Here is a 21,581-nt window from a genome sequence, read left to right as displayed (position 1 = left end):
TCCTTTGTTAAACCCTACAAGGCTGTTTCTTCTGCTACTATCTCTAGATGGGTTAGAACGGTTATGATGGAAGCAGGTATTAACCTATCAAAATTTGGTGCTCATTCTTCACGAGGAGCTATGGCTAGCAAGGTTTTCTGGGGTGGAGGCTCACTTTCAGATATCCTCAAAGCAGCAGATTGGTCAAATGCTTCAACTTTTGTTAAATTCTATCTTAAGCCAGTAGAACATGTAAGCAATGTAGCATTGCAAAGCTTTAAACGTGCATAATGTAGCCTCCGGTCTTGTAATGAAATGACGATTCTCCAATTATCATACAGAGAGAATCTTGATTTCATTAAAGACAACAGAGGCTAACATTATCCCTCCCACCACTCCCTGGTGGATGTTTGATTTAACTTTGTTTTATTATCTTTTCTACAAGTATTATATTCTGTTCTTTTCCAGACTCAACTTCCTTGTAAATTCAGAACGACGTCTAACGTGGAAGAAGTAGTCTTAACGTTTCGCAGCTCTAAGAGGAAGATATTTGGTTGCTATGGTGCTTTTTTATGTTATTTGGAATGTTTTTATTCATGATGTAATGGTTACACTTTAAAGGGCTGCATATCTTGGGCAGCAATAAAAGTTATTGCATAATGTCAGCCTCCGTTGTCTTTAATGAAATCAAGATTCTCTCTGTTTGATAATTGGAGAATCGTCATTCCCTGGTCATAGTCTGGATTACCTCTGGGTCTGTGTTGTTTGAGGTCCTCTTACAGCCACATATTAATGGGTTCCTCTAATCTGCAGCTCTTTTAATGGGGATGTGGTCAGACCTGCCAAGGAGGCAGAAGATTACATATTACGTTGTTGTCATATATGACAGAATAAGGGCAGGGGCCATTTGTGCATGCCCTCACACTATTTTGGGACCCTCGTGTTAATCTATATTTAGTTTCACTAGTGACCTATTTTTTGTCACCATGTTGAATGTAGAGCAGTGTGCTTTGATCAGTGAAAGCAGGACAAATGAGGCATTAACTTTAATGGAACCTTTCTGTGGCCCTGGGATGGGCAGTGAGTCCCCCTTTCTAATGGATCTGGGTTGTAAAGCAAGTGTGGTTCACACTCACAGCAATGAGTGTTGGAAGATGCGTCTTAAAAACTCTGGTGAAGCATAAGAGTTGGTGACAACACATGGAGAGTGTTTGGTAAGCAATGATCTTGGCCAGCAGATTGGAAAGGCAACTGATGGAGCACTTTTTGATCCATTTATATAACTGTTGCAACCATCAGATGCTGGTGGAGTAGGCCAGATAGCTGCTATTTTCACAAAGGGATTTTAGGGTATTGGGTAAGCGAGGTGTCGGTGGAAATTAGCTCCAAGGCAAGAGTGTGTCAGATAAGTTAGGAGGCTGGGTAATGGGTTTCATGGCAAAGCTCTAGACGAGAGACTACTAATTTAGAGCTATTTGCAAGCTGACATGCTGGACATTTCCACTAACAAAGGGGTCAGTCTTCAAGTGCAATATGCAAGGTCCTGCATCCTAGCAAGCCATCTTGATCAGCCAATCAATTAGTGGGAATTAATTATATGGGAGAACAGAAGTCTCTAAGTTCCAAGGTCAAAATGCTAGCGCACCTGTTTGTTGTAAAATTTGAAGAAAAATAGTTCGCCCTGTACAGACTAAATAAACGTGCGTATGTATCTTTCATTCTGCAAAGTCTTTTTTTTATCCAGCGTACTACCGTGTTTCCTGTTATCATTTAGTTGTTCTGTGTTCTCACTCGTTTAACGCTTCCGGGACAGGAGGTACCCGCGTGTTTCAACTGATGCACACCATCGCCAGAAAAATTGCTACCTGTCGTAACAGGAAAAAAGTCATCTGAACCACATTATCCGCCCACCGCATCCACAAACACCCACCACACATCAAAAAAAAACAGTTCCTCCTAAACAGGCCTGCCAGTTGAGCACAGTGGTAAATAGCTCTCCAGCCCACCTCAGTAGAATGATCGACAGCCTTTCCTTTTCTGTTATCAAAGGATAGAGGAAAGACGAAAGGAAGAATAAAAACTGTTATTTAAAAAGGGAACTCGATATCACGACAGACAAGTGGACGGTAGGGCGGGAGGAGGCACTAGGAGAATTAGTAATTCGAGGGAAGGGTTGCAAAGTTGCAATTTGGTGAGGAAAATATATTTTGGAAGGAAAGAGAAAAGGGATCAAAAAGGAGGAAGGAGTCATAGGAAAGAACAAAGGTAGGAGGCGAAGGAAGGAATTTGCACCACTGGACTGTAAAAAAAAGGTTAGAGTGGAGCACCGAGACAGTAAAACATAACACTAGTCACAAAAAGGCAGTACGAATGAACAATCTGAATAAATAAAACATGATACAAAAGTGAATTGTAATTAAAGGAAAGCAAAACTTTTTAGTTTACTAAACTAAGAAACAGGAAAGAAAATAACAGTGCATTAAATGAATTAAATCAATTGCATTCATTTCATGGGTGTGTGCGGTGTTGTTTTAGAGTCAGGCAAGTTAGTGTGGCTCTTCAGTTAGTATCACCAGTGTGCCAAAGCATGTGTGTTGGTATATATGGTTAAGGTATCTGCAGCTTCATCTTAACCTTAACTCTCCACATTACCAGGACGTCTGCATGACCCAGATCCTCTAACAGTGGAAAAGGGAAAAACAAGGCTTAGCTGGGCTCCATTAAGCCTGCAGGTACCTTGAGGGCAGACGCCCTAGTTGTACCCAAAACTGTTCCTCTCCCAGCCCTGCTTGTGCAACAAATCTTGTAATAGATCCTGAGTTGAACCTCTAAAGCTCAGCATTTAGATGTTGCTTGCTGTTCTGTAATACCCAAAGGACAGGTTAGTACAGTTCATCCCAGCGCGTGGTAATAATGTATATGATGCGTTTCCAAGTATTCTGCAGTGCCAAAGCACCTCTCCCGGCAAGCCGCTGTGCCAAAGACTAGCGGCAGAATAATATTTAGAGGGCAGGGCGGCGTCAGAGACTGAGAAAAATTGGCAGGGCAAACAACAAGCTGTGGGAAATAAGTGGATGAAAGACTGCGTCTGATTTACCAGTTGTACTGCAGAGCAAACCAGCCACCTGAAGAAGTGAGAAAATTGCAAAGAATTCAGAACTCAGGTTCAAGGCTGAACCCGAGGGTATGGAGTAGATCCCTCCACTCAGAAGCCACAACACCGGCTCCAAGAGGAGCAGGGAGTGTAATGTTTTCCACAATGTACACAAAGTCTACTGGGGCACACTGGACCTAACTACTTGTAGGTAATAGGCCTCTCCTACACGGCGCCCAATGACCTAAGATGGACAGTCGCCAGGCTCATCTTCCAGCCCAAGCTCAAGAAAAACAAACATGGGGACAACCATCAGGGTACTGGGGGCTTGTCTCTGCAAAGAACGGATCCAACAATTGCGGACAATGCCACGCCTACCAGGCATCTCTTCAAGGAGGCCTTCCTGATATCTTGAGGTTTAGAACAAGACCTACTGACCCATGCATTCCTGCATTGTCAGTAGAGTGGCCAGACCCATAACCTTAAAACCTGTTATTTGACCCTGATCACCTGATAAATTTCAATTCTTCATAGGGGCTGTATCTCACTCAGCAGACTGGGTTCCCAAGAACCAATCTTCATTATCAATGACTCAGTGCTGAGAAGTAGCCACAAGGCAACGAACCAGCACACTTCAAAACATCTGCATAAATAGCAAACACATGTAATGAACAAGCAAGGATCTTTTGTGACATTCTCAGTGGAGAGAGCACACATCTAAGAATGGGGAAGCAAGATTCCATGTATATAGTTAACAGTACAAAAAAAGTAATGTTTGTAGACTGTACTGCTCGCTACATGTTTGCAAAGTTCACTGCTTCGATGGAACCTAAATATCCAGGGTGGTTCAAAGGCAGCCGTGTCATATCTGATCTGTATCGCTGACTCTGGAATAGGATTCCTTTATTAGAGGGAAAGTAACCTGTAAATGTACATTATGGAGAACAAGTAGACTTTTTCTTTTATTAAATGAATAATATGTTGAAATTCGGACTGGTGATGCCATTCTGGTGTCTTTATTCTCATAGGTCTGCTTCCTTTCTGTTTCTTGGCCTAGAGTCTGTCTCGTATCTCGTTGCCAAGAAACCATTTCAGTGGGAAGTGCGGCTCTACAACTAGCCATGCTCTCTAAAACAAAAACAAGACCCCCTAAACTCTTTTATAGTTTCTAAAAAATATTTGTGGTTTTGTTAAATAATCTGAAGACGCTTATGATGCAATCAACCGTGGCTGCTCATCTGATGATACGTCAACCAAAATTGTGATATCTCAGTGAAAATGATCAGCTCTTCCTATTCCGCTCATTGTCGGAGATACACCTGTGCGAAAGAGTCCTCGAATTTAACAGCTAAGGGAAAGGAGACACATGGACATGAAGTGATTTTCTGAGAAACACACTGATTGGTCACTGGAGGAATTAGGGATAGGAACGCAGGCTTACGGATTCACCTCAAACTTCTAGTCATGTAAGTGCATTGACAGCGTTTCAGATAGGATTTGATCAGTTTCATATCATTCTCTGGGACGTACTTCCATATGTTTAGGCATGAGCGGTGCCGCTCTTTTTTAGGGAGAACCACTCTTCAACGGGAGAAGTTGCACTGATTTGTAAAATGTTTTCCTAGTTGAGGGGCCTGACTGGACCACAAGAGAGCATTGCACAGGGAGGCAAATTTACCGAGGAGACTTCTTGCCCACTGTGGACTTTTCTGGTAGGTCTGGTTGAAATTTAAATTATGCTGGGGTATTTCACATAATACTAGGACTTTCTTGTTATGCTTGTTAAGTGAAATTCCCAAAATGACCCCATGTTTTGTAATTACAGTGCCATTTGCAGCAAAATTATAGTGCGGGAGCTCCGGAGCAACCAGAACAACCAGAACACTGACAACTATTTTTTGCAGCAATTGTGTTGGTTTCAGCACCTAATGCATAATTTCTTTAAAAAGTGGCAAGACAACTCATTTTGAACTAAAATATAGCGCTAAACAACAGATTTGTATTTTGCCTAATTATGCAGGATTCTGCACAATTTTCCTAATATTTTGTGTAATTACATGAAAGCAAATTACACAGATTTTGCACACCCCTACTTTCTGGTCCTTATTCAATTAACATTTTGCTCGAAATAAATTTGGGGCAAACCAATTTTCAGTTTGTTGTTTGCTGAATATAAGATGATGAGATTTACAACGGCAAAGTATGCGTTTGCTTCATTTCTCAGACAGTAGATTGCAAAAATATATTAAAATATTTGGGGGGGATTGGTGAAAAATGGCGCTGATTCTGATTAATGGTACCTTTTGTAGTTGTTTTAAATTGAAAACTTTCTGCGGCCTGCAGTAGAGCTGGTGTATTGTCTATCTATTACAGGGCACTTGATAACGATGTGCACATCTTCAAAGGATGGAATGTCAAACAGAGGTAGCTTATTTGGTTTGAGAGGGTTACACGCTTGAACTGGACAAAATGGCAGCTCTTGTTAGTAATTTCCAGTTACTGGTGTTATTGCAGGCAGCCATCAATGCAAGCATGCTTTTTCACCTGTGTTAGTCTAAGCAGGTCTGGTGCACATTATTGGCATTGAATACAGGAGGTAGCTTGCAGCCTGTGTACTACAAAACTAGGAGAGCAAACGTTTGTTAGTACTTCAGTCACCTTTTCTCCCCTTTCTCCTGGGTCACCTTTCTCTCCTGCAGGACCTGGGAACCCCTGAAAAATACACAAGGACACCTTATCTTATCGAGACTGCGTGCGTGGGGGTAGCGGCACCAATCAGCAGCAAGTGTTAGGATTTGACGCTCAGTGTCACTAACAATGTCATGAACAGGGCCTGAGTATCAATGCCCACCAATGGTACCGCCCATCTCCATGGGAGATACCACACCGTCCAGTTCTGAGTCCCCTGGTTTCCGCTAACTCAGAAAGTACTTGCTACGGTATGACCAGGGCCTATTTTTACTCGCCAAAGCAGGTGTAACTTAGCGCCTGAATATGGCCTGTTAATGTGGGAAGGCATGCATAGACAGGCGCAGCATACATAAATACATTTATTTCATAGATAGAATAAAAATATCAGTTACAATCATAAAAAACAACAAAATTAGTGTGAATACAGAAAGTAAGAAATTACAACCAAAAGTTTAAAAATAGAAACTATTCAAGACCGCGATGCGCACGATCCAGACATTTCACAAACTTCCCAATAAATTGCATGTCATTGGTAGAAACAGTAAGTCTGTGCCTGCATGTAGTTCCCCATTATCTGGTTATTATCTCATAATGGCATGGCAATGGAAGAAGATATTTAATTTCATTTACAGTCTTTGTAAAGCGCGTCATGACGGGATATCACGGCACTGGCATCGCTCCCCGTCATTTCTTGAGGCATTCGATGGAGCAGGTCCAGCCTCATTTGGGCCTAAAAAACACGTTTTTAACTTCTTCGTGAACCTCAAATGGTCTTCAATGATGCGTATATCTAGTGGTAACTCAAATTTTGCTCCTTGGCGGAGCCAAAGCAGGTATGATATTTCTGTGCCTACATTTTATTTCCCATTTTCAGGTTATTATCTCTTAATGGCATGGAAACAGTCGAGAGCCGGTGTAGAGCCATAGCCCGGTACTGGAGCGGTACCAGTAATTCCAGGTGCGCAGTTATCTTGCAATTACCAAGTGACTAGATATTGACCCCTATTTCAATTTCACCTTGGTATTCCACCTCCAGTTTAGCTTTTCCCCCTTAGTATTGATGTTAACTGTGGGAATATTACATTTCGGTATTTCTGTATTCGCTTCAGGGCAGAAAACGCTATAATAAAATAAGGTGTATTCTAGTATGGACACAGATAACCAATGTGGTGGAAATGCGATATTTGTGGGTAATTTATATGTTTATTTTGAGAGTATGGTATCATAACTAATTTAATCCTGTCTGTAAAATTGTTAATTACGGACAAGAAGCATGTTTAAGGTGTCTTAAATATCCAAGCTTGTTGAAGCTAGTGCCCATCACATGCAGAGGAGTGTGTTTAAAATTTGCAATTGCGTGTGCTCAGTAAAAAAGAATGAAAATAAACAATGGAAAACATGGACATAGAAAACAGACTGAGACGAAAATGCATTTAATCATGCACATGCTCATTGCTTAGCATGATACCTGCTCAAAAGTTAATCAATTGCCCTCTCATACTTGTTACAAAAACTCCTTCCAAAGCCGCCCATTTTGCAGAAAACATTTTATGAAGATTGCATTTTGCTCAGGAAAGTATATGGTTTTACAATGATGGAAGATTATCCCTTGCCACGCTCATCTACATATTGCGGATCTGAGCACATGCGCAGTGAAGCGGCGAGGAGATTAGACGACCATGCATTAGACACAAACTCTACTTACGTCTAGCCCAGGCTCTCCGTCTTTACCCTGCCAAGAAGTCATAGGAGGTGCGTTAGTTCTTTGTAGGTTACGTGACTACGTTACCTGGCCAAGATAGTCATGATGCATACCTGGAAAGTGTTGTTTAGCAGTAGTACATGTGCATTTTCCTTATCTGAGTTACAAGTAGATAGGCAGCTGCCTCAGTTATGAATATGTATCACCAAAGTCCAATAGTTTAACCTCATTATCTACTTCCACAGGTGGATGAAATCTCATCATAAAAAAAGTGCCATTGACAAGACAATAAACCAAGGTGTACTTACAGGCAAACCATACTGTCCTCTGGGTCCAGGGTCACCCGCTGCTCCCTTGTCACCCTAAGCGAGAAGTCATACAGTTAACGAAGGAGCAATCTCTAGGTTAGCAGACTCCATGCAAACAATTATTTCACTTTTTGCCCCACCTTTTCCCTCATCAAAGAAGCAATATGTGTGTTAAATGAAGCACCCCAGACTCTTCTAATGCTTGCAACTAAAGCCCAGCGCCTGCCCCCCGCCAAAAAAAATAGTGAGACAGACAATCACTCAGGCGTGTTCATGAAAGATTTAAAATAGTAGATCCTTTAAAACCACTACCAGTTGGGAGTCACTGCCAGTCATGGGGAACACTCATTTAGACTCGAGCTCAACTAGACGGGTGCAAACTCCAATCAGTCATCAGTGTCCAAAATGAATTATATGTGCCCAAACTGTGGATGTTGGCACCTGTAATTTGGAGCTGGGTAAATTTTGCGTGCATTTCGATTCCAAATGGATCAAATGTGCTGTTTGTAGGTGTAGGAATGGGGAATAACACAAGCTATTTGTGTGCCAACCCCGATTCCAGTGTAAATGGGCACAAATTGTGCACTTATTAATTTGAGCACCCATGTGCCATGGCAAAGTTGCATTTGGACAATTTGCATCAGAGGCAGATGCTACATTCTACTCAAACCCTAAAATAGTCACCTCTTCTATTGACTGATAACTTGGGCATTGATGTACAAGAACAATGGCGTAACAATAGCCCCCCGCAGCCTCCGCGGTGCAGGGTGCCCAAGCTCCAGAAGGGCCGCTCTGGCACTTTGCACGGGCGCCGGGCTGCTGGTCTTAGAGCTCCTGACTGGGGGCCCCTCCATGTACTTTGCAGTGGGGCCCCCTCTAATTTAGTTACACCAGTGTACAGGACTCTTACCCATAGACACATACATGTAGGATAAATGCACCAGGGTCATCCTCCTATAGTTCTACGTCAACTTGACAGTTTATGACAATTGCAATGGCAGGCGAAATGAGCTTGCGCTGTTGCTTAACCAGTGCTTAATTTGGGCTGGTGGTTTCCGGTGCTCAGCACCGGCACTTATTCATCAACATCAGCACTTATACCCTGAACTCGATTAGTTCATTTTTGGCAGGTATGGGGAGATTAAGTGATTTGCCCAAAACCACAGGATTTTGAGCCAATGCAGAGACTCAAACCCCAGCTCCGGGGTCGGCAGCTTAGGCCATCATGCTACATCTTCTGCCCACTTGTAGGGTTTCATGGTTAGTAGCTTGTTCTGTTTTAGACAGCGCTAATATGAGAAATGGGTAGGTGAAAGCTGCCTTCTGACGAGAGCCCTGGCACTTATTTTCTTTACAAATTAACCAGTTCCAGAAATAACACAAGGGGCCCGACTCACAAAGCTAAACTGAGATGAAAGTTTAACTTTACGACTTTTGGTATTCACAAAGGGCATTTACGAGTAGTAAAGTTAGACTTTCGTCCCAGTTTATCTTAAGTTTTGGTCTTAAGTTTAACTGAGACCATAAGTCTAGTCGCAGTTAAACTTAAGACCATAACTAAAGTTGAACTGAGATAAAAGTATAACTTTACTGCTCATAAATGCCCTTTGTGAATAACGTAAGGTGTAAAGTTAGACTTTCATCTCAGTTTACGTTTGTGAATCGGGCCCGAGGGCTTTTCCTATAAATTGTACCCTTTTGACAGGTTTTTAATAACCCTAATTTCAGTTAATCACCAATTACTTAGAAATTAACTTCTAAATTCCCATGAGTTGCACCCATATCTTTCACTACCTAAGCAATTAGTGTCTAAGTGAGACCGAAAAAGGAACCCAAATTACTTGTACTGAGGTGAAAGACAAGACAGGCTCCAAAACAAAAGATTGGATGCAATGCCACTGACATGAGGTGGAGGGATGTCTGTGAACAACCTTTAAACGCTGAGCATCCACTAAGGATTTTGTACCTTACCCGTAGGTTGTACAGATGCATGGTTAGACAACAGTGGCTTAAGAGAGAGCCGGAGTGGGGAATTTCCTGCATATGAAAAGAGGAGTGTGACGTGAAAATCTAATATCCATTAAACGGCCAATGCAAATTTTCAGCACTCCTCTAAAGTCCAAATTATTAAGATTTTCTTCAGGCCTGGAAGAATTTAGTTTAGGTCAGAGGTCATGGAGGCTGGTTCGAAAGGAAATCAGACAATACTTTCTAAAGCTATGCCTAGTACCGGCTCTTTGGTCCTCATTATGAGTGTGCTGGAGGAGTAGATGCTATTTTTCGCACTCAATAAAATATGACTCCTGATGATCGAAATTTACCGTGAATGATAAATATCACCTTTTTTTTAAAAAATAGCTTTATTTATTGGTTTCAAACAGGCAGTCGTACAGGCGAATAACAGGCAGTCGTACAGGTGAATAACAGGCAGTCGTACAGGCGAATAATATCACCTTTTTTTAAGTTTTTGGGGAATGATATGCAAATGTTGGTGCTTACTGCAGTAAAATCTTATATAACATTAAGTAATGCTGTTTTCCTGCGGAAATTTCTGGCAGGTTTGACCTGCTGAAATTTAACAAAAGGTAAGGAATTTAACACACCGGCAATTTCTGGGGGCAGTAAATGCTACACAATTGGACATTCAAATGCTCGCGGAAATGGGGGTTTTCTCAGGGGTTGGAAAATACCAAACCACCAATAATCAGGGCATTTATGTCTAGGTGCCTTGGAGCCATTGCTAGTCACTTACTTATCTTATGAAGCTTACAGCAATTGTAAAACCTGCACTCAAGAATATATTCATTTTAAGTCACAGATTACCATGGAGTCAAAATAGAGGTATGCAAAATTTTAATTTTGCATGCGAAATTTTGCAAAGTTTTCACAATTCATACTACCAAACACTTCAACACCCTTGTAAAAACACGTTTTTCCCGAAAAATGCTCCACAACGGGGGCCTTTTCAGGCAAAACCTAATTTTGCAGCAGTGCTTAACAATTATTTTTAAAGTTCATAAAGTTTTCCGAGAAACCCTCTTCTCTTCATACATCCCTAGTTCAAATTATTTTCCCAAGATGACCAAACTATATTTAAGACCTGTGGATTGGGGTCTCTCACATGGAAAATCTTGCTGATATACTTGTCATAAATGCCATACATTTAACTTCTGTTTAATCACAACATTCATCTATAAGTAGCATCAAATCAAAGTGGTCAATGGGGTTTTTAATTACCAGGAAGCCCACAGTTAATGACACAGGTGGGGAGTGTTGATCCTAATTAGATGTCCTGAGGCTGTAGGGTGCCACTAAGGAGCCTGGTGTGGAGTTCCAGAGGCCAGGGAGCTGAACGTTTTCATCCAGATGTAAGAGTATGATGGTATGACCAGCAGTTCAGAAGTCACATTTTGAGAGGAACGGTTTCACTTTCTTTAGTAGAAAAAGCTAGTGCCGGGCTATCTTTGTTTCCTTGACAATGTGTCCCTAGAGGATGTTGTTGGTGTCCAGGGTGAATCCAGGTGACTTGGCATGGGGTGTAACTTGAGGTTTGAAGCCATCAAGGTTGATATCAATTAGCCTAGTTTGGACTATTTCTTGCTTGTTGTTCTTGTCAATTAAGAGGAATACTGCTTTGGTTAAATTGAGCTTCAGGTGGGTGCTGGACATCCAGTGTCTGAGGCACTGGATTTTTGGAGCCGAGAGACTTTCATGTACGACTGTGTATTGTTGACACATCGGCGAATTGTAATACCTTTATCAGTGAATACAGCCCACAGGAGCACAGCCTTGTTAGTTGTCTCATCATTAATAACCAGGACAGGCTTGCTTTAAAATGTATAAATGCACTTTGCAGCATTAGTACTGGGCTCTTAAAAAAGTGTGGCTCCTTGTGAATAATGGCGCCTCTACTCCCGTGCTAACTTTATCGGAAGCAGAGTCAAAGAACTGGTGGTACCAACAGACCTTTGGCGCTGGTAGCCTGGGCCGGAAATTATGGGAAGGGCTCTTAAAGATGGTGCTGCTCCTCAAGGCTGTCCTTTTACTCCATGCACAGTGGCACAAATAAAGAGGTCTGTGCTGCAGCACTCAAACTCTGTGGGACTCTGCACAACTTAAAGTTGTGTTAGGGTGCGTGGATATAGTGGCAGCAGTAGCTGAGCCTTAGGGATGCGCTGTCATTGGGACCGACCACAATCATGTCCTAGTTGTACAAATGTGCCAATGTCTGTTTTATGCAAAGATGGATGTACATATCTTGACATTTGCAGTAGAGACAACTTGTACACATGCTCAAACACAAGTACCAAAAGTTTTTTTTGTGGTTGCTTTGTTTTTGCCTGGCTGGTCCCTATTGTTTCATTTAAGTGATGTTTGAAGTAATTGTCATTTGAAATTACTTATTCTATACTGGTCTAATGAGTCATGTGGCCTACTTTACACGTTCTCTTTCTTTGTTATCGGGTTTTGTGCTTCCAACATGTTGGATATTGCTGGTCCTGGCACAAGTACTTTAAAGACCTGCACTCCCAGGGCTATAGCTTGCAGTCATAATTTTTTTTAAAATAATTTGGAATTAAAGTTGCACTTTTATTTGGTGTATTATTTCCCATGACACCTTCCTAATTTTAAGAGCTTTACCCATGAATCAAGTAACATTAAGGGATTTACAAACTTCCATCTGGCGTCTTAATTGATCTCTTTGCAGTGTGAAAGGCTGAGGAGTCAGAAAATCGGATTTTAGTAGTAAAATTGAATCTGCATGATGGTTCATTCAAAAATAAACTGAATTATAATGTTACATTGCTTACAATTTCTGACACGGAAAGGGAAGGACTCTGACTTTTCTATTTATTAGACAAATAGGCCTGGACTTCCTGGTTATAAAACTGGACAGGATCTTGTATAATAAAAAAATCCTAATGTAAACAGCACGAATGGAAGGCTTATGACATGATAAGAGCAGATGAGAACGACTTATGTCTGCGGGCCTATTTGTTAGAATTATTTCGAGGCATACATGCGTTATAGCAAGGGCACAAGCAGAAGGAAATAATGAGGGTACTAAAATTCCACTACATTTTCTGCGGTTTTTATTTGATCCATAAATGCCCCCCACCCCTCCTCAAAGCACCAATATTTCAAAAGCTTCTCCACTGACGACCATTCATGATTCTATGAGTCACCCAACGCTACAACAACAACAACATCAACCTTTTGTCATTTGTTGAGTTGATTACCTACCGGGCACTCATGGCTCTAATGAACGTCATTAACACAGTCAGGGAAAAATGCAGCGAAAGCAACTAATCAGACTCCATATCACAAAAATGGTGACAGTTTCCTTGACATAGGTGCAACATTTGACGCTATCAGCGATCAAGCCATGCTCAATACCACCACCACCTCACACATGGACTTTATCTGCATTGTCTTGCGGTGGTTCACCTCCCACCTGACCAGTTTGCCCAAATCAGATCCCTCTAACATAGCCAGTTGGCCTTTTTCTGTTGGGGGGAGGGGGGATAAAGACCATGGAAATCAAAAACTGGGATAAATATCTGTCATGCACAATATGCAGCTATTTTTCGATGTCAACAAGCACATACTTTACAAGAACAATTTGCCCCTTCAAAAAATATTTTGTGGCTGCAGTGGATCAGAATGCAAGTAAGGAACTCATTATGAGTTTGGTGGACGGGCGTCCTTAGGAGGGACGTGGCTCCACCATACTACAAGTGGTATGGTGTTTCCTTGGGTCATGAACGCTGGACTGGGTTTCTCTGGGTGCATTTCTTGAAAACACTAAAGAAGAGAGCAGGAACTACAGGCAGAGGCTTCCGCTTGCCCCCTTCATCACCACGGGGGGAGCAGACAATGTCCTCCCACCCCCCCAGTGAGGCCACAGCCTGCCAAAAGACCGGATACCCTCCTTGCCACACAGAGACAGTGCCTTCATTAGGGTGTGGGGGCGTTGCCTCACTCTTATTTTGGCCCCCCTGCACCCCCTATTAATTGTAAGTAACCTATGCATTTGTTAGTTTGCATTCTGATTTTGCCCTCAGCAGTCAGACTTTTGTCGCGGGCCGGTCACAGATTGTATCGTGTTTCGAGCGCCAGGCTGACGCTGAGGCAGGCCCTGGAGTGCATCACATGCAGGCCTGAGGGGGTGGGGCTTAACAATATTGACAGATATTACTAGTTATCAGTAGCCTGAGGGCACCTGGGTCCAAGTGTGTATGTCGAGTTGGACTGCAGCCTTTCTCTGGCCAACCCGACAAGCGCACTAGAGGCCTCTCTCAGAGTCTCTCCACCTGCACATTACTGAGCTACGGTGAATCCAATCCGCAGCCCCCGGTCTCAGTAAGGAGCGGCGAGTGTGGCTGCCTGAGCCAATACTGGCACTGCTCTTTTGCTTTGTAGCAGCAGGAGCAGCGTCTGGATTGGCTTACTGGAGACCAGTTAGGTTACTAGGATCCTCTGGTGCAGTGTGTGTATGTCACATGAGGCAGCGCGGTGGTGGGAGGACGCTGTCTCTTCTCGCTCTCCCCTTGCGGCACGTTGAGAAACGGGTATTTAGCATTGGTATGGCACACATTTTAAACAAGCTGAGCTTCAGCCTTCCACAGGTAAGTGAAAGTTTGGAAGTGAGTTTGAGTTGGTGTTAATTATCATTATTATTACCATTTGCATTCCATATTATTTGAAGCACCCAATTGCAGCACTAGGTCACTCGGCCCTCTCTCTCCATAGGAGGATAATGCTAGCAGGCTCGCATGATGTAATGTAAAAACACATTTTCGAAATGGACACGGGCTGTTGCCAATTTCCTTAATTCGCCAACAACAGTTTAGCCCGTCTGACACCCAGGAAAGTACATGTGGTATTCAACAATAGTGGCTACGTGCATTGATTATATATCATTTTTTTAAGCACCCAATTGCAGTCCTAAGTCATGGGGTACCCTCTCTCCATGAATATTTGTGAGAATATGGGAGACTTAGTGGCCCCTCATCACGCTCTGCAAGGAGAGGGGAGACATTATTTTGCGTTACGCCATTACTGCGCAGCTTAAGAGGTAGGGGGATATGTTATTTGTTTATAGTGTAACTTTGACTCCAAAGTGGGGAGAGGTTGTGTCATAACGGCCTGATCTACCGACTTCAGAGCTGGTGGGAACCAGGTTTGAGTTTAGGCATCGGTGTCAACATCCTGTGACTCTGGGCAAATAACTTAGGGGCATATCAGTATTGCGGCGCTATGAAATTATCGCCGCTTTTGCGTCCGTTTTCGGGCGAAAAGCGGCGATAATTTCATCGCCTTATCGCGTGTTTTGCTGATTTGGCACTTCTTACAACAATGCTCAGCTTTGCATCTCTAATGAGATGCAAAGTGGGCGTTCTGTGCCAAAATAACTGGAGAAATGTCGCTAACCGACATTTCTCCAATTATCAAGCTGCACGCAAACAAGCAGAGCGATAAGAAAAGTAGCACTAACCACAGTTATCGCTACTTTCCTTACACCTGCTTGTAATCTGACTTAGCCATGTAATTCAATGGGAGGTGGATTACATGGCTAAAACCACCCTACCCTATCAGCAAGGTATCGCTGGTCGCAGTGTGATTATCGCTGGATTTCCAGCGATAATCACACAGTTTTCCAGCTAACGCATGGATTCCTGTCGCTTGGGAGATAAGCATTGCTGATAGCACGCTATCTCCGCGATAGAATCCAGCGTTGGCTTGCGATAACAATCTCGCGCTAAGAGCGCTGAGCGATAATTATCGCAGGCCCTTGCTGATATGCCCCTCAATTTCCCCATGCCTACAAGTCAGCAGTTTGAGATCCTCACGGGTGATCTGCAATGCTTTAGAAATCCTGGATTTGGATTAATTTATTTATTCACATAGAAATGTTACTTAAGGACAGGTATTACAATTTGAAAGCTACCACTTGGCCCCATTTCATATTCCTATGTTTGTTTTTTGCTTATGTGTAGCTCACACATTGCATAATTTAATTGCTCCTAGGCACTGCTGCTCTTCCGCAGACATCATGGTGCAAGTGGTTTGCGGTTTCAATAGCACCACATTCTAGCATCGTTTTTAACTTTTGAATGCAATATTCACACATCAGACAGCTTTGCTGCAAACCCTCGAGGCCATTTGAGGTTACTTTGGTTCAGCCTTGCAGTGCATCCATGGGGAGCGGGGAACTGAATGAGAACAGTAGGTCAATGAGTAAAATGGCGGATAGGTGATTGCATATAATTTTTATTTAAGCACCCAATTGCAGCACCAGGTCACGCGACCCTCTCTCCTTAGGAGGATAATGCCAGCAGGCTCGCTACTCGCTCGCATGATGTAATGTAAAACACATTTTAAAAATGGACTCAGGCTGTTGTCAATTTCCTTAGTTCTCAAACAACAGTTTAGCTCGTCTGACTCCTGAGCCCTCAGACATTTGTGTGTCTTTAAGGCCTATTGACAAATTGCTTCCAGTCAGCCTACATACGGGGAGCTGCGTGATACCCTATCTCACAGGACATGTAGGGGCATATCATCAAGGCGGTGCTATGAAATTATCGCCGCTTTTGCATCTGTTTTCGGGCGAAAAGCGGCGATAATTTCATCGCCTAATCAGCAAAGACACGCTATTGTGTGTTTTGCTGACTTAGCGCCCATCACAACAACGCCCAGCTTTGCATCTCTAATGAGATGCAAAGTGGGCAATCCGTCCCAAAATAACTGGAGAAATGTCGCTAACCGACATTTCTCCAATTATCAATGGGCACGCTAACAAGCATAGCGATAAGAAAAGTAGCGCTTACCGCGGTTATCGCTACTTTCTTTACACCTGCTTTTAGTTTGACTTAAGCCATGATATCAAATGGAAGGTGGGTTTCATGGCTGAGGCTGCCCTGCCCTATCAGCAAGCTATCGCCAAACGTTGTGCGGTTATCGCTGAATTTCCAGTGATATTCGCAAATTTGGCAGCTTGCGACTGGAATTTTATCGCTTTTGAGATAAGCATTGCTGATAGCACGCTATCTCAGCGATAAAATTCAGCGTTAGCCGGCGATAATTATCCTAGCGCAAAGTGCGCTTAGCGATAATTATCACCGGTTGTTGCTGATATGCCCCGTAGTGTTTAAAGGCAGCTTCACCGCCGCATTCCCCAGCAGCATTGGCAAGGTCCAGGGCGCGGGCACAGCAACGAGGTCATCGGGGCAGCCAGGCGAGGAAGAACCAGGTAACTGTGTGGGGATGCACTACCCTTTTATCCATACCCGGCTGCCCCCACGACCGCCCAGGCGTTCCCCCCTCACCCCTGCCGGCCTACTGGCCAATCACCTATTGCGGACATCCCGCCCGCGAAAATTCAAAACTGTGGCGCCACCATTGGCGCTGCCCGGCACAGGTCCGAACCAGCTCGCACCTGTCTTGGGGGCCCGCCATCAGTTGCCGTTGCCCCCTGGGCCATTTATGCAGTTTAGTGCACTCACTCATGTTGTTAATTACCCCCTCAGTGTTAGCTAAAGTTTACCCATGTTAAGCTATGTGTATACATAATAAATGCATAGCGTAATTATTCACTTGTCTATTTTGTTACTATGCTGGCTTTGTATGTGAGATGCAAATGAGATCTCATGGCACTGAGCCTTATTCGAGCCAGAATTTCAGCATTGTTGATCTTCACACATAGCAATAACAAGAACACGTGCGTCATGCATCTGCCCCAGAGTACCTAGTACATACGGATCACAATGCTTTGTCTTCGAGCACAACTTGGTGAATGTGGTAAATACACTTTTATTTCAGTATAGTTATGTGTATTCACCATCCCTTACTCACTATGTGTAGCGTTACTTGTGGAAATTTGAGAAATAAAAATAGTATGTATTAGCACCAAGTTCACACCTGTGGAGAAAGTACCTGAGCATATGCAGCTGCCTTTCACGTGAGCTATGTAATAATAAAAGGGGCATTATATATGAACTGTATGCAGCCGCAGGAAGAGCAGCCTGCTGAGAGCACAGGAAGTCCAGCAACTGCATAAGCTCCATGTAAAAACAAAAAGTGCAGTACGGTCAGGGCTCTGGAAGTCCTTTATTTCTAGTCCCTGTGTCCTATGTGTAGAGGTAAAAGTGCACTTTGTATGTACTGTCTGCTGTGACAAAATGTAATCTTCTTAATTATTGGTAGACACAGATGCAAGCCAAGTACACTATGAGACATATTAACAAGGAATGGCGATAACATTATCCACGCTTTAGCGGCAGGAAACTGCCGCTAAAGCGGCGATAATGGGCTTGTTAATATGCCCTAGAGAATTCAAATAGAAGCCCATGTTGACACCAGAACATGGGCTCCTATGGGAATTCTCAAGGGCATATTATCAAGCCCATTATCACTGCTTTAGTGGCAGCTTCCTGCCGCTAAAGCGGCGATAATTTTATCGCCGTTCCTTGATAATATGGCCCTATGTATTGCCAACAAGTGCACTCCATATGCACTGCCAGTTGAGAGTACTGAAGCTCACCTAGGTCCTAGGTGCAGTGTATGTAACAACAGAAACTGCAGTCATTTGAAATGACAGGTGCACTATATGTCTTTAGAAAAAGTACACTTCGTGTGTGATGTCGGCGGTCATAAGAAGTCGTCTTTAGAAGTTACACCGGCACCGAGCCATTCAGCTGCCATCATGTGTACCATAAATAGTCTTGCGAAAGTGCATGGTGTCTTTCAGCTCCATTCAACGCACACTGGGTAAAGATAAAAAAAGAGCAACTTCATATTTAATCTGAGCAGACAACCACAGGCAGAGCAGCCTGCTGACTATAGAGGACGATCAGCCGCAACCCGTGTCTCTCGGTATAGGAGGATCGGTAATGCCTGCATGTAATTGTGAATCAAATCATATTTTCACCACGAACTGGGGCTGGCAACGATTTCCTTCCCCAACAGTTTCAGCCCGTCTGACTCCTGACCTGAGCCCTCATCCCTGTGTGCTCTGTGTGGTCTTTATGGCCTGACAAATGGCTTGCAGCCTGCATAAACTGGTTTGTTGCAGGCACTTTCAAGAATGCAAGCAATATCATGTTTATTCCTTGCTGTCTCACTGTGTCCAGTCGGACAAATCACAATGATGTGTATTTACTCAGTAGATTTCATCTGTAAAGGTATATCAATAAATAAAGAAATCTGTGAGGTACTCAGCATTGTTATCTCAAAGTCTGTTATGAAGTTCTGAGGTTATACTGAATAAGCAGCTACCTACGTCATTATCATATTAACTATCTTTATTGATGTCATAACCACATGTTCATAGTTGCTTTATTAACCTTCTTGCTTTCTCAACTTTGCTTGGAAATGCACCATTTCCCACTCTTGTTTCAAAATGTTCACAGGGGAGAATCCCCTCCAGATCCCCTTTATCATGGTCAAGCTCGCTCGCTACACTTGCTCGCTACGCTCGCTCGCCACCGGCCACTCATTCAGAACTTTTACGCCCCACCACTTTCAAATGTCAACGGCCACGACTGCTGCCATGAACTGCTCCATCACTTCGCTGATATTTAGCACCTGCTCTAAGTGGGTGGCAAATGTTTGTGGAATAGCCCCGGGATTACGGAAATGTGGTTTTTCATCCAGTACTTTCAGGCCTGCATAGTTATTCACTATTCCAGGAACAAAACCTCATGATGGGTGGATTTAGGGGTGTGGATATCAGCCAGAACTGGACAATCTGGACCCCGGATTACTTAATTGGAATCTGGCCGACTTGTAATGAGGGCCCAAGAGGTTACCTTCACCTCAGCGGAAGGGATTTGTTTAGTGTTTAGAGAGAGGCACGGAAGGCATACACAACACAAGTTCTTATCAAGGGGTTTGGGTTCCATTTTTTCTGTAACATTAACATTTAATACATTTCAATGCGATTCACAAGGAGTTTGCCCTCTGTGATATGTTTCTAAATACTATGTTGAACTGCACATCCTAAGCGAATCCGCTGTTGCAGTAGAGAAACTAGCATATGAAAGGGTAATGTTGTGCATTCTGATAGCTTATCCTACATGGTGTCAAGACTATGAAGTTGAACAATTTAGAGTAAGATATTGAGATCCAACTCAGCAATTTCATTTATATACTTTCAACTTTGGAGTTGTGTTGGCCAATAAACAGCAATCAGGGTACTCAAAGCCATGGACACAAAGGTCAATGCGTGCTTTTCTTTGTGACAAAGGTAGATCACAGGCAATATATCAGTTGCAGCTGCAGTGCACAGGGTTAGGCTGAGTCAGCAGAAACAGAACTGGCATACGTGCCTTGTCATTGTTTATACCTTGTTACAGTACATTGACTGCTGTCAGTGTGTTGCCCTTTGTTATCATGTCATAAATGGTTTACTCTCTTTATCATGGATATTTTGGTGGGCCATCATGGACTCACCACAAATTTGCAGAGTTCGAAATGAGTTAGTTGGTCTTAGTCTGGCCTTAATGAATGCTGGTGGGTAGTATGTTCTCTTGGCATATGAATAAAATGTGTTCACTGGTGCCACAATGGAGAAACAAGAGAAGCTTCCAAGACTCCTATTACAGAGTCAATGTAATTGCTGATTTGGCTAGAATTGGAGATTCTGGTCAAATTACAGATTACAAGGAAGGCAAGAATATCACACCCTCATTTTTTTCCTATCCCAAAAGCTGATGAAATCTGCGGGCTCGGCGATGTGGCGAGCGCAAGGTAAGTGTTTTTCTTTGTTTTTGTATTTTGTTTTCCTATTACGTCATCTGTCGACTTATTCCCCCTTACCACCCTGCCCCATCCCACCACTCTTACCTGCGCCGGCCGTGCCTGATCACTTGAGAAAAGGAAGTGCGGCAACTGTGGAGGAGTGTGCGTGGGGCCGGAGAGGTCAATTGCCATTGCTACTGGCACTGTGGAATAAATGCACATATTGCCACTTGGGTATGTATGAAATGTCATCGCCCTTACTATGAATCTTCCATTTGCTTACACCAGCACCAGTTTATCTGCATCCTAGACTAGAAGGACCTGAAGCTCTGCAAATATGTGATCCCCACCATTCCTCCAGGTATTTTTAGGATTATGGATATTTATTTCACAGTACGCTTCACTGTTGTGAAGCTTCTTCATGTTCACTGCCTCATAAATTTGCAAATGTTACCTTCCCTCTAGAAATGGAACCTTATTTCAGTTTCAGCCTCCTTAACATTGTGAAATCTTACAGGTGGTAGACAAGCTGAATGAGGAGCGTGACAGTAGGTAGCCCATACTCCCTTGCTTCAGATGTTATTGTGACTGAAATGAAAAGATGATGTTCTCCCTAGCCACAAGCTGTTGCTAAGTTATGTTATGTTACGGATTGTTCTTCTATATTTTACTTGCTTTGTTATTTTTTTATTTCATGTTTAGTGCCTTATCCATCACCTTTAGTTCCATAATGCAAGCTAAGGTGTCAGTCTTATGGTGCCATCACTAACCAACGGCAAGCAAAGGCCAGAAAAGGGGAGTGCTCCAGTAGCATGGTGCTATTTTGCCTATTATGACGACAGTCTTTGCCCATTGCTGGGCTGGATGCTACCTCATAGGGCTGAGATTGAGGAGTAGAGTTGGAAAGCGGGGACCAGGAGAGAGGCAAGGAGAGAGCAGGATAGAGGTAGTGTGGAAGGATGCTTGTGAATGGAATGATCCTCTCAATATGTGTGTATCCCTCCAGATGGAGTGAAGTCCACCATTAAGGGCAGCTGGTTTAGGCATCTGGTCAGCTGGGTGAGGG

At 43.1% G+C, this 21,581-nt stretch overlaps 1 protein-coding gene across 1 annotated transcript in view; it reads right to left on the bottom strand.

Annotated features, from left to right (window-relative positions):
* The window catches only part of COL25A1 (collagen type XXV alpha 1 chain), an 898,191-nt gene that overhangs the window by 20,230 nt on the left and 856,380 nt on the right, over positions 1 to 21,581 (bottom strand). Inside the window, exons 32-34 of the mRNA XM_085641379.1 lie at positions 7,775 to 7,828; positions 7,470 to 7,496; positions 5,732 to 5,785 (exon numbers count right to left, since the gene is read on the bottom strand). Of these exons, the coding sequence (XP_085497505.1) occupies positions 5,732 to 5,785; positions 7,470 to 7,496; positions 7,775 to 7,828 (135 nt within the window). The remainder of the gene's footprint in view (positions 1 to 5,731; positions 5,786 to 7,469; positions 7,497 to 7,774; positions 7,829 to 21,581) is intronic.

Source organism: Triturus cristatus, chromosome 2_2 (genome assembly GCF_964204655.1).
Source record: "Triturus cristatus chromosome 2_2, aTriCri1.1, whole genome shotgun sequence".
Classification (NCBI taxonomy): Eukaryota; Metazoa; Chordata; class Amphibia; order Caudata; family Salamandridae; genus Triturus; species Triturus cristatus.
Note: the sequence above shows the minus strand (reverse complement) of the source record. Positions and strands in the feature narration are given on the sequence as shown.